This window comes from Sapajus apella, unplaced genomic scaffold (genome assembly GCF_009761245.1).
Source record: "Sapajus apella isolate SASKATOON/1434 unplaced genomic scaffold, GSC_monkey_1.0 scaffold77, whole genome shotgun sequence".
In the NCBI taxonomy this organism is placed as follows: domain Eukaryota; kingdom Metazoa; phylum Chordata; class Mammalia; order Primates; family Cebidae; genus Sapajus; species Sapajus apella.
The window spans coordinates 400,817-412,742 of NW_022437017.1; the positions used below are offsets into that span (position 1 = coordinate 400,817).

General features: G+C 43.6%; 1 protein-coding gene across 2 annotated transcripts in view; it reads right to left on the bottom strand.

Annotated features, from left to right (window-relative positions):
* The window catches only part of ZNF627 (zinc finger protein 627), a 28,707-nt gene that overhangs the window by 4,117 nt on the left and 12,664 nt on the right, over positions 1–11,926 (bottom strand). For both annotated transcript variants that reach the window (XM_032251668.1, XM_032251669.1), the window contains exons 2-3: positions 726–852; positions 492–552 (exon numbers count right to left, since the gene is read on the bottom strand). In XM_032251668.1, the coding sequence (XP_032107559.1) occupies positions 492–552; positions 726–852 (188 nt within the window). The remainder of the gene's footprint in view (positions 1–491; positions 553–725; positions 853–11,926) is intronic.

Sequence of the window (11,926 nt, forward strand, 5' to 3'; positions counted from 1 at the left end):
TGAGACGGAGTTTCACTCATGTTACCCAGGCTGGAGTGCAATGGCGCGATCTCGGCTCACCACAACCTCCGCCTCCTGGGTTCAGGCAATTCTCCTGCCTCAGCCTCCTGAGTAGCTGGGATTACAGGCACGCACCACCATGCCCAGCTAATTTTTTTGTATTTTTAGTAGAGACGGGGTTTCACCATGTTGACCAGGATGGTCTCGATCTCTTGACCTCGTGATCCACCTGCCTCGGCCTCCCAAAGTGCTGGGATTACAGGCTTGAGCCACCGTGCCCGGCCGAGGTTTCTTAATACTGTCTACAAGTGAACTATTTTGCAAATACTGAACATCTATGTTACACTTAACTATGTTTTAGGAGAAGATTTTCTAAAAACCAATCAACTTGAAATTGGGCTTATATGTTTTGTTTGCTTGTTTTAAAAAAAAATCCTAACAATATGAAATGCTCTCAAGGAACAGAGCTTTCTTTTGTGAATGCAAATTACCTTGTATTTCTCCTAGGAAGTTTGAATGGGTCTTCAATGTCCTGGTCTTCCCATTGTTTTCCTAAAATTTAGACCAAAAAAGTCATTATGAATTAGTACAAAATAATGAAAAAAAGTATTAGATTTTATGTTCACAATTCACTGCAGCCATGCCTGGTTTATTCCCCAAAGTGTAAAGGAGCTAGAAACACTTGTTCTCTAGTTTACTAAGGGAAGGAATATTGTCATCCTTACCTATAGAAGCCAGGTTCCTGAAGGTTTCCCGCATCACATCCCTGTAGAGATTCTTCTGGGAAGGATCCAGCAAAGCCCACTCTTCCAGAGTGAAGTTCACAGCTACATCCTCAAAGGCCACTGAGTCCTGAAACATCCCACATGTATGGAGGAGGATGGGTGAGACTGACTGACAGCACTGGGATCCTAGACTCTACTCCCAAGAAGTTCTCATGACTCTGTGCTCTACAAACATTTATTCCAAGATTCCCCAGTCATCAAACTTAACTTCTGTCTAAATTCACTTCCTTCCACAAAGCAATTCTGCTGCTAGAACTGAGCTAGCAACAGTATAATAGGAATATGACTCTCTGGTGGGGGAATTATATGTTGCCGGGCCACCCCTAATGCCTCTTTGTACGGTGGGTCTGTAGCACCTGCCGTAACAAAGAGGTAGTAACTAGCACGCAGAAAAAAGTTAATATCAGCCACCCTGAGACTGCCTATCTTTAGAAATGCTTGTTCACAAAGTCTGACCTTTGACAGTATCTGGATACTGGCTTTGGGACAGGATCCCACCAACCTAACTGATAAAAAGAGTCATAACTTACTAGAACAGACTCCCATAGCAAAATCTCTGTGGGAAGCAGTACAGGGATGGGAAAACCTAAATTGCAACTGATGAATTACTGAAGGCTTACTGTGGATAAATTTAAAGAGTAAAAATCTGGCTGGATCTGGTGGCTCACGCCTGTAATCCCAACACTTTGGAAGATGGGGGCAGGAGGATCACTTGAGCTCAGGAGTTTAAGACCGATCTGGAAAACATAGCGAGACCTCTTTTCCACTAAATATAGTTTTTTTAAATTAGCTATTAAAAAAAAAAAAAGGTAAAAATCCAGGGAGTCCAGTCATATATGGGGCCCCTCCAGGAGTATGTGAGCTCTACCTCCAGAAACCGTATCAGTTCTCACAGTAAAGATCATAGGAAAATTGCTTCCTGCTTGTGACAGGTAGAGGGTGAGTAGTCATTCTGAAATACACTCAGGGAATTGTTCTGAATTACCACCTTCAGGCCAGGTGCAGTAGCTCATGTCTATAATTCCAGCACTTTGGGAGGCCAAAGGCCAGAAAATGGCTTGAGGCCAAGATTCAAGGTCAGCCTGGGAAACCAAGTGAGATCCCATGTGTCTATCAAAAAAAACACAAAAAACAAAAGAGGCCAGGTGCGGTGGCTCACGCCTGTAATCCTAGCACTTTGGGAGGCCGAGGTGGGTGGATCACCTGAGGTCAGGAGTTCAAGACCAGCCTGGCCATCATGGAGAAACCCCATCTTTGTAAAATAAATAAATAAATAAATAAGCTCTTGCTTCCCGCTGCCCAAGATGCCGAAAGGAAAGAAGGCCAAGCGGAAGAAGGTGGCTCCGGCCCCTGCTGTCGTGAAGAAGCAGGAGGCCAAGAAAGTGGTGAATCCATTATGTGAGAAAAGTCCTAAAAATTGTAGCACTGGACAAGACAACCAGCCCAAAAGAGACCTCACTCGCTTTGTGAAATGTCCCTGCTGTATCAAGTTGCAGCGGCAGAGAGCCATCCTCTATAAGCGGCTGAAAGTGCCTCCTGCAATTAACCAATTCAGCCAGCCCCTGGACCGCCAAACAGCAACCCAGCTGCTTAAGCTGGCCCACAAGAACAGACCGGAGATGAAGCAAGAGAAAAAGCAGAGGCTGTTGGCCCGGGCCGAGAAGAAAGTGGCTGGCAAAGGGGACGTCCCCAGTAAGAGGCAACCTGTCCTTTGAGCAGGAGTCAACACCGTCACCACCTTGGTGGAAAACAAGAAAGCGCAGCTGGTGGTGATTGCTCATGATGTGGATCCCATTGAGCTCGTTGTCTTCTTGCCTGCCCTATGTCAGTCATAAAATGGGAGTCCCTTACTGCATTATCAAGGGGAAGGCAAGACTGGGACGTCTAGTCCACAGGAAGACCTGCACCACTGTCGCCTTCACACACATTAGTTTGGAAGACAAAGGTGCTTTGGCTAAGCTGGTGGAAGCTGTCCACACCAATTACAATCACAGACATCATAAGATCCACCGTCACTGGGGAGGCAATGTCCTGGGTCCCAAGTCTGTGGCTTGCATTGCCAAGCTAGAAAAGGCAAAGGCTAAAGAACTTGCCATGAAACTGGGTTAACTGTGTACTGTTTTCTTTAAATAAAAACAATTAAAACAAAACAAAATTTAAAAATAAATAAAAGAAAGAAAGAAATGAAAAAAGGGGAAGGGAAGGGAGAAAAGAAAGAGAAAAAAAGAGAGGAAGGAAGGAAGGAAAGGAGGGAAGGAGGGAGGGAGGGAGGGGAGGGAAGGAAGGGAGGGAAAGGGAAACAGCCTACCAACTAGGATGCTACCAGAGCCAAACCTTCTGGGACAAGAGGAATACCTAATTTTATTCCCCTTTGCCCTTCCTACCTCCACTAAAGAGGCAAGAGGATAAGAAGTGCTTATGCAGAAACATTAAAAAAAAAAAAAAAAAAAAGTACATAGGCAAATCACAACCCAGCAACGCAAGCTTCCTAAAGAGCCCAAATCGTATGTCAATGGAATGTTTACTGTCTCCCCACACCATATTCCACATCAGTAGAACTCCTGGATAATAACAAGGAAGTACAATTGAAAGAATGCCTCATACCATAGTAAAGAAGCCTCTATGCGTACACCAACAAATGGAGTAACATGAAGTGGGCAATTTCTAGGCTTAAACAATCTACCAAGACTGGGTCATTAAGACAGAGAAAATCTGTGGAAACCTACCACTAGTCAGATTGATGCAGTTATCAATAACCCCCAACAAATAAAAGCCTGCAAATAGTTTCACTGCTAAAATCTATCAAACATTTAAGGAAAAATTAACACCGATCCTCTTCAAACTATTCTAAAAAAAAATGTAGGCCGGGCGCAGTGGCTCAAGCCTGTAATCCCAGCACTTTGGGAGGCCGAAGCGGGTGGATCATGAGGTCAAGAGATCGAGACCATCCTGGTCAACATGGTGAAACCCCGTCTCTACTAAAAATACAAAACATTAGCTGGGCATGGTGGCGCGTGCCTGTAATCCCAGCGACTCAGGAGGCTGAGGCAGGAGAATTGCCTGAACCCAGGAGGCGGAGGCTGCGGTGAGCCGAGATCGCGCCATTGCACTGCAGCCTGGGTAACAAGAGCGAAACTCCGTCTCCCAAAAAAAAAAAAAAAAAAAAAAAATGTAGAGGAGGGAACACACCCCAATTCATTCTATGAGGCCAGATAGACAAAGATAACAAAAAGAAAAAAAAAAAGCAGACAAATGTCATTTATGAATACCAAAGCAAAAATCCTTAGATAAGTAATCAAAGGTATAGTAATCAAAACAATGTGGTATTGTCATAAAGACACTGATACAGACCCTTGGAATAGAACACAGAGCCCAGAAAGATACACACACATAAATGGCAAAATGATTTTTGCAAGTGTGCCTAGATTCACTATTGGGGAAAAAAAAATACTTTTCAAAAAATGGTGTTGGCATGGATACAAAGATGAGAACAAAAGACACTGGAGCCTACTTGAAGTGGGAGGGTTGGAAGAAGGTGAGGGTGAAAAAGAAACCTATCAGGTACTATGCTTTCACTACCCAGGTGACTAAATCAGTTGAACACTAACCCCTAGTAACGCACAATTTACTCATGTAACAAACTTGCACATGTACCCCCCAAACCTAAAATAAAAGTTGAAAGAAAAAATGTTTCTGGGAAAACTGGATATACACATGTGAAAAAATACAGTTGGGGCCAGGTGAGGTGGCTCACACCTGTAATCTCAGCACTTTGAGAGACAACCTGACATCAGGAGTTCTAGACCAGCCTGGTCAATATGGTGAAACCCATCTCTACTAAAAATACAAAAAATTAGCCAGGTGTTATGGCACGTGCCTATAATCCCAGCTACTTGGGAGGCTAAGGCAGGAGAATCACTTGAACCCAGGAGGTGGAGGTTGCAGTGAGATGACACCACGTCACTGTACTCTAGCCTGGGTTACAGAGTAAAACTCTGTCTCAAAAAAAAAAAAAAACAAAAAAAAGGCAGTTGGACCCTTAACTTACATACAGAAATGAGATCACAATGGATCAAAGACCTAAATGTAACAGCTAAAACTAAACAACTCTTAGAATAGTAAAAATTATGCAGGCCATTTTTTTGGACTAAGATCCTATACTAGGCCCCAACAAATGAGACCAAACCAAAATGGAGTCACTCATGCTAACTGGCACATGATCAAACTAAAATTTTAAAGAAGCAGGTAGCTCTTCAAATATACTCAGTTTTTCTACAAAACAGGGGACTCACAGCAACCAATCGGAAAGGGCCCAGTCAATCTCAGCTGGCATAATAAAGACGTCCCCTCTGCTTTATCCTTTCAATAAAAGTAACCTGATGTTAACCAATCTGCTTTGTTGCTGTTGCCGTTTCCCTTGTTCTTTACAAAAACCACACATCTATCGCGTCCAGTAGGAGCTCTTACTCTATAGAATGGAATGGTGCCCCAATTCATGAATTGCAAATAAAAGTCAACTGGATCTTTAACTCTGTTTAATTTTCATTTTTAAACAAAAACACAGGGCAGAGTTTCCATTGGGTTTGGCATTGATTTCTTGGATAAAACACCAGAACACAGTTCATAAAAGAAAGACAAATTTTATTTCATCAAAATTTTAAACTTGTGTGAGCCAGGCAGCTGAGGGAAGAGGATTCCTTCAGCCCAGGAGGTTGAGACTGCAGTGAGCTGGAATCACACCTGGGGGAAAGAGCAAGACCTTGTCTCCAAATAAATAAACAATTCTGTGTGTCAGAAGACACTATCAGGACTGGGAAAAAGCAACCAGGGAATCGTATAAAAGTTCAGCAAATCATATATTTGGCAAGGTGTTAGCATCAAGAACATATAAAAAACTCCTATGACTCACAAGAAAAATCAACTACTCCAAAGAACAAGTGTTGGCAAGAATGTCATGAATTTAGCGCTGGGCACAGTGGCTCACACCTGTAATCCCAGCACTTTGGGAGGCTGAGGCAGATGGATCACCTGAGGTCAGGAGTTCAAGACCAGCCTGATAAACATGGTGAAACCCATCTCTACTAAAAATACAAAAATTAGTCAGGTGTGGTGGTCTGTAGTCCCAGCTACTCCAGAGGTTGAGGGAGGAGAATCGCTTGAACACAGGAGGTAGATGTTCCAGTGAGCTGAGATTGCACCACTACACTTTAGCCTGGGCAACAGAGTGAGACTCAGTCTCAAAAAAGAAGGAAAACATTTCAACAAAGAGTTCAGTGATCTAATTGGTTATTAGTGAGTCATGAATCAAGAAGCATCTCATCTATAACACAGAAAGGCGTTAGCCAGTTGCAGTGGCTCACGCCTGTAATCCCAGGACTTTGGGAGGCCACGGCAGGTGTATCACGAGGTCAGGAGTTCAAGACCAGCCTGACCAACATGGTGAAACTTCGTCTCTACTAAAAATAAAAATAAAAATAATTTTAAAAATTACCCAGGCACCTGTAATCCCAGCTACTTGGGAGGCTGAGACAGAATTGCTTGAACCCAGGAGGCGGAGGTTGCAATAAGCCAAGATTGTGCCACTGCACTCCAGCCTGGGTGACAGAGCGAGACTCCATCTCAAAAAAAAAAAAAAAAAGAAAAAAGAAAAAGAAAGAAACAGAAATGCGCTCCATAAGTCTGTTGATATAAAAGGAAGAAACTTAGGCTAGGCACAGTGGCTCATGTCTACAATCCCTGCGCTTTGGGAGGCAGAAGCGGGCAAATCACCTGAGGTCATGAGTTCAAGACCAGTCTGACTAACATGGAGAAACCAAAAAAACAAAAATTAGCTGGGCATGGTGGCACATGCCTGTAACCCCAGCTACTCGGGAGGCTGAGGCAGGAGAATCACCTGAACCCAGGAGATGGAGGCTGCAGTGAGCCAAGATCGCACCACTGTACTCCAGCCTGGAACACAAAGCAAGACTCCGTCTCAAAAACAAAACAAAACAAAAAAAGAAACTTAAGCAAAATCAATATAAATGGACAGTTTATTGGGGCCAGAGCTGAGGATTGCAACCCAGGAGCAGATTCAAGTTGCCCTGAATATATACTCTAAAACAGCAGTTACACAGGGGATTTGTTGTTGTTTAGACAGGGTCTCACTTTGTCACCCAGGCTGGAGTACAGTGGCATAATCATGACTCACTGCAACCTTGACCTCCCTCAGCTCAGATGATCCTCCCACCTCAGCCTCCCATAGCAGCAGGGACTGCAGGCGCACACTACCACAGCTGGCTAATGTTTTATTTTTTTGTAGAAACAGGATCTCACTATGTTGCCTGGGCTGGTCTCAAGTGATCCTCCTGCCTCTGCCTCTCATAGTGCTGGGATTATAGGCATGAGCCACTATGCCCAGCTACATGTGGATTCTTTTTTTTTTTTTGAGACAGAGTTTCAATCTTGTCACCTAGGCTGGGTGCAATGGCACGATCTCTGCTCAACACAACCTCCACCTCCCAGGTTCAAGCGATTTTCCTGCCTCAGCCTCCCGAATAGCTGGGATTATAGGCATATGCTACCACACTCAGCTAACTTTTGTATTTTTAGTAGAGACGGGGTTTCTCCATGTTGGTTAGGCTGGTCTCAAATTCCTGACCTCAGGTGAATCACCCGCCTTGGCTTCCCAAAGTGTTGGGATTACAGGCGTGAGCCACACTGCACCCGGCCACAAGTGGATTTTTTTTTTTTTCTTTTTTGTCTTGTAGTTAGCTACTTACAGAACACAAGTATATTCTTACAGCAAAAAAGGGGAGAAATGGAGTGGACTGACACAAAGTTGTCAGGAATTCCCACTGGTTTACCGGAATAATATTCATTAGTGACTGGCTATATACACTGATTTGTTATAAGGTGTAGGATATGATGTCCGGGTGGCATTATTAGGTTAATTTATAGCTACTTGTAGCAAAAGCAAGCAGTTCCAAGAGATGAATACATAGCTCAAAGAGGATAGTAGAACATGATTGCTGTCTCATTTTAATGCCTCTCTGGGCCTAATTTGAAACAGCTCGCATTACTTAAATGAAAATTCTTTGCTTTCCTCAAATCGAGTAGAGGAGGTGAGCTTTATAGGCAGAAAAGGGGTGAAGTAAGCAGAAATAAAAACAAAAAGGGCAGGGCATGGTGACTCACTACTGTAATCCCAGCACTTTGAGAGGCTGAGGCAGGCAGATCACAAGGTCAAGATATCAAGACCATCCTGGCTAACATGGCAAAACCCTGTCTCTACTCAAGACCATCCTGGGCCAGGCGCAGTGGCTCACGCCTGTAATCCAAGCACTTTGGAGGCCAACGCGGGCAGATCACCTGAGGTCGGGAGTTCAAGACCAGCCTGACCAACATGTGAAACCCCGTCTTAAAAAAAAAAAAAAAAAAAAAAAAAAAGACCATCCTGGCTAACACGGTGAAATCCTGTCTCTACTAAAAATACAAAAAACTAGCTGGGTGTGATACCACGTGCCTGTAGTCCCAGCTACTCGGGAGGCTGAGACAAGAGACTCACTTGAACCCAAGAGGCAGAGGGTGCAGTGAGCTGAAACTGCACCACTGCACTCCAGCCTGGGCAACACAGCAAGACTCCATCTCAAAAAAAAAAAAAACCAAAAAACTGTTAAATCATTTCAAAGTTACTTTCTTTTTTTTTTTTTTTTGAGACGGAGTTTCGCTCTTGTTACCCAGGCTGGAGTGCAATGGCACGATCTCGGCTCACTGCAACCTCCGCCTCCTGGGTTCAGGCAATTCTCCTGCCTCAGCCTCCTGAGTAGCTGGGATTACAGGCACACGCCACCATGCCCAGCTGAATTTTTTTTTATTTTTAGTAGAGACGGGGTTTCACCATGTTGACCAGGATGGTCTCGATCTCTTGACCTCGTGCTCCACCCGCCTCGGCCTCCCAAAGTGCTGGGATTACAGGCGTGAGCCACAGCGCCCGGCCTTTCAAAGTTACTTTCTAAAGCCCAGGTGACTTCCTTACCATGTTGACTCAGGTTAGCTGGAACCCTTCTGATTGGCTACTTGTAGCAAAAGCAAGTATTCCAGGATTCCATCCTGGCCTGGTCTGTTTGAGCCTAGTACAGTAGCTTAGTCCAAAACAGTGGCCTCCCATAAATTTTATTTCTCAATACATACAATGAGATTTTTTTTTTTTTTGAGACAGAGTATTGCTCTGTTGCCCATGCTGGAGTGCAGTGGTGTCATCTCAGCTCAATGCAGCCTGAACCCCCCCAGGGCTTACGCAATCCCCCCACCTCAGCCTCCCAAGTAGCTGGCACAAGAGGCATGTACCTTTTGCAGGTAGGCTTGCATAAAAACAAACAAAAAAAGAAGCATGCACCACCACAACTGGCGTTTTTTTTTTTGATCTCATAGTGGGGTCTCACTTGTGGCTCAGGTTGGTCTCAAACCCCTGGGCTCAAGGGATCAAGTGATCCTCCTGGCTCAGCCTCCCAAAGTGCTGAGGTTACAGTCTTGAGACACTATGCCTGGCTTGAGATACTGTTTAGTATTTTTTAAAAGATATCTAGGATAGGCAGTGGCCGATGCCTGTAACCCCAACAAGTTGAGAGGCTGAGGCAGAAGAAATGTGTGAACCCAGAAGTTCAAGACCAGCCTAGGCAACACAGTGAGACTCTGTCTACAAAAAAAATTAAAATTTTTTATTTGGTGGTGGTGCATACCTGTAGTCTGAGCTACTCAGGAGGCTGAGGTGGGAGGATCCCTTAAGCCCTGGAGATTGAGGCTGCAGTGAATTATTATCATGCCATTGCACTCTAGCCTGCGTGACAGAGCAAGACTCTATCTAAAAAAAAAAAAAAAGACATCTGTTACATGTTACAAAATGGATGAATTTTCAGCACACTATGCTACATGAAATAAGCTAGTCAAAAAATATGTATATGGCTCTTTAATAACTCCTGTGAGGTTGTCAAACACATAAAAGCAGGAAGTAGATGGTAGCTGCCAGCCACGGTAAGGAGGAATAGGAAGTTGCTATTCAATAGCTATAAATTTTAACTTCTGCAAGGTGAAAATTTTCTGCAGATCAGTTACACAAGAGGATAAGTCTAATTAACAATACTGAATTGTACACCTAATTATGGTTTAGTTTTTTTGTTACACATTTTTACAATTAAAAATAAAAATTATTTTCAAAACCCCAAATAAATGGATTTTAAAATGGGCAAAGAATTTGACTAGGCATTTCTCTATGAAATACACAAGTTGCCAACTGGCACATGAAAACCAACCAGAGTTAAGAAATGGCAGCAATTGTTTGAAATGTCATAAAGTGAACAAAGAACCTGAAGTTACTTGGGTCAACAGATTACGGTGGAGACATATGATAGACCATCTAAGGCTTGGGAAGAAAAGCTGAGGAGAAAAATTTGAGAAATTAGGATACGAAAGTGCCCAGGTACTTAAAGTACCCAGGTATGCTGGGGAATAGAGAATGCCCCTTTCATGCCCAGGAAAGAACACATTTCCAGAAAAGACCTGAGAAGACCATCATTTTCAGTACCAGCTGATCTCCAGGCTCAGTTCAGCAGAAGTGAAGGCTGAAGCAGAGGTTTTTTCATGTGTGGGTTTTTTTGAGATGGAGTCTTGCTCTGTCACCCAGGCTGGAGTGCAGTGGCGTGATCTCAGCTTACTACAACCTCCACTTCCTGGGTTCAAGTGATTCTCGTGCTTCAGCCCCCCAAGTAACTGGGATTACAGGTGCCTGCCACCACAGCCGACTAAGTTTTGTATTTTTAGTAGAGATGGGGTTTCGCCATGTTGGCCAGGCTAGCCTTGATCTCCTGACCACAGATGATCCACACACCTTGGCCTCTCAAAGTGCTAAAAATACAAGCATGAGCCACCATGCCTGGCGGATTGAAGCAGAGTTTTAAACACGCTGCCTAAGTGTTCAAAAACCGCCCCAGCACAAACAAAAAAGAGGTGGAGGTTTTGTTTCTTAGTTTCATCTTTTTTTTTTTTTTTTTTTTTCTCTCTCCTGGCATTTAGAAAATCTGTGAATCTTCTGTGATCTCTGTGTTCTCTATTGTCTGAACATAAACTAAAGAAATAGAGATTTCAATACTCTGGTTTCTCTTCAGATTGTATAAATCTTTCGCCTTTTACTAAAGAAATAGAGATTTCATTGAATTCCATTTGCTTCTTAAAAAGAAAACAAAGGAGGGCTGGGCGCGGTGGCTCACAACTGTAATCCCAGCACTTTGGGAGGCTGAGGTGGGGAGATCACATACGTGTTAGTAGTTCAAGACCAGCCTGGCCAAAATGGTGAGACCCCATTTCTAAATATATAAATAAATAAGAAAAAAAAAAAAAAAGAAGAAAAAAAAAGAAATAGAGATTTCAGTGACTACATGGCAAGGAAGCCTCTGTAAAAAAAATACTTCAGGTCATGAAACAGACAAATACAGCCTTTAACAAATGAAAATAGGAAACAATGGAGAAGAAAATCAGATTTCCTGAGTTACAATTCAGGAAATATATATTATATTATAATTATTCTATTATAATATTCAAATTTGGTGGGGCATGGTGGCTCATGCATTTTCCCAGCACTTTGGAAGGCAGAGGTGGGCAGGTCACCTAAGGTCAGGAATTCAAGACCAACCTGGCCAACATAGTAAAACCCCATCTCTACTAAAAACACAAAAATTAGTCGGGCAAGCCAGGCATGGTATCTCACACCTGTAATCCCAGCACTTTGGGAGGCCAAGGGGGGCAGATCACAAGTTCAAGACCAGTCTGGCCAACATGGTGAAACCTCATCTCTATTTAAAAAAAAAAAAAAAGCTGGGCGCGGTGGCTCACGCCTGTAATCCCAGCACTTTGGGAGGCCGAGGCGGGTGGATCACGAGGTCAAGAGATCGAGACTATCCTGGTCAACATGGTGAAACCCCGTCTCTACTAAAAATACAAAAAACATTAGCTGGGCATGGTGGCGCATGCCTGTAATCCCAGCTACTCAGGAGGTTGAGGCAGGAGAATTGCCTGAACCCAGGAGGCGGAGGTTGCGGTGAGCCGAGATCGCGCCATTGCACTCCAGCCTGGGTAGCAAGGGTGAAACTCCGTCTCAAAAAAAAAAA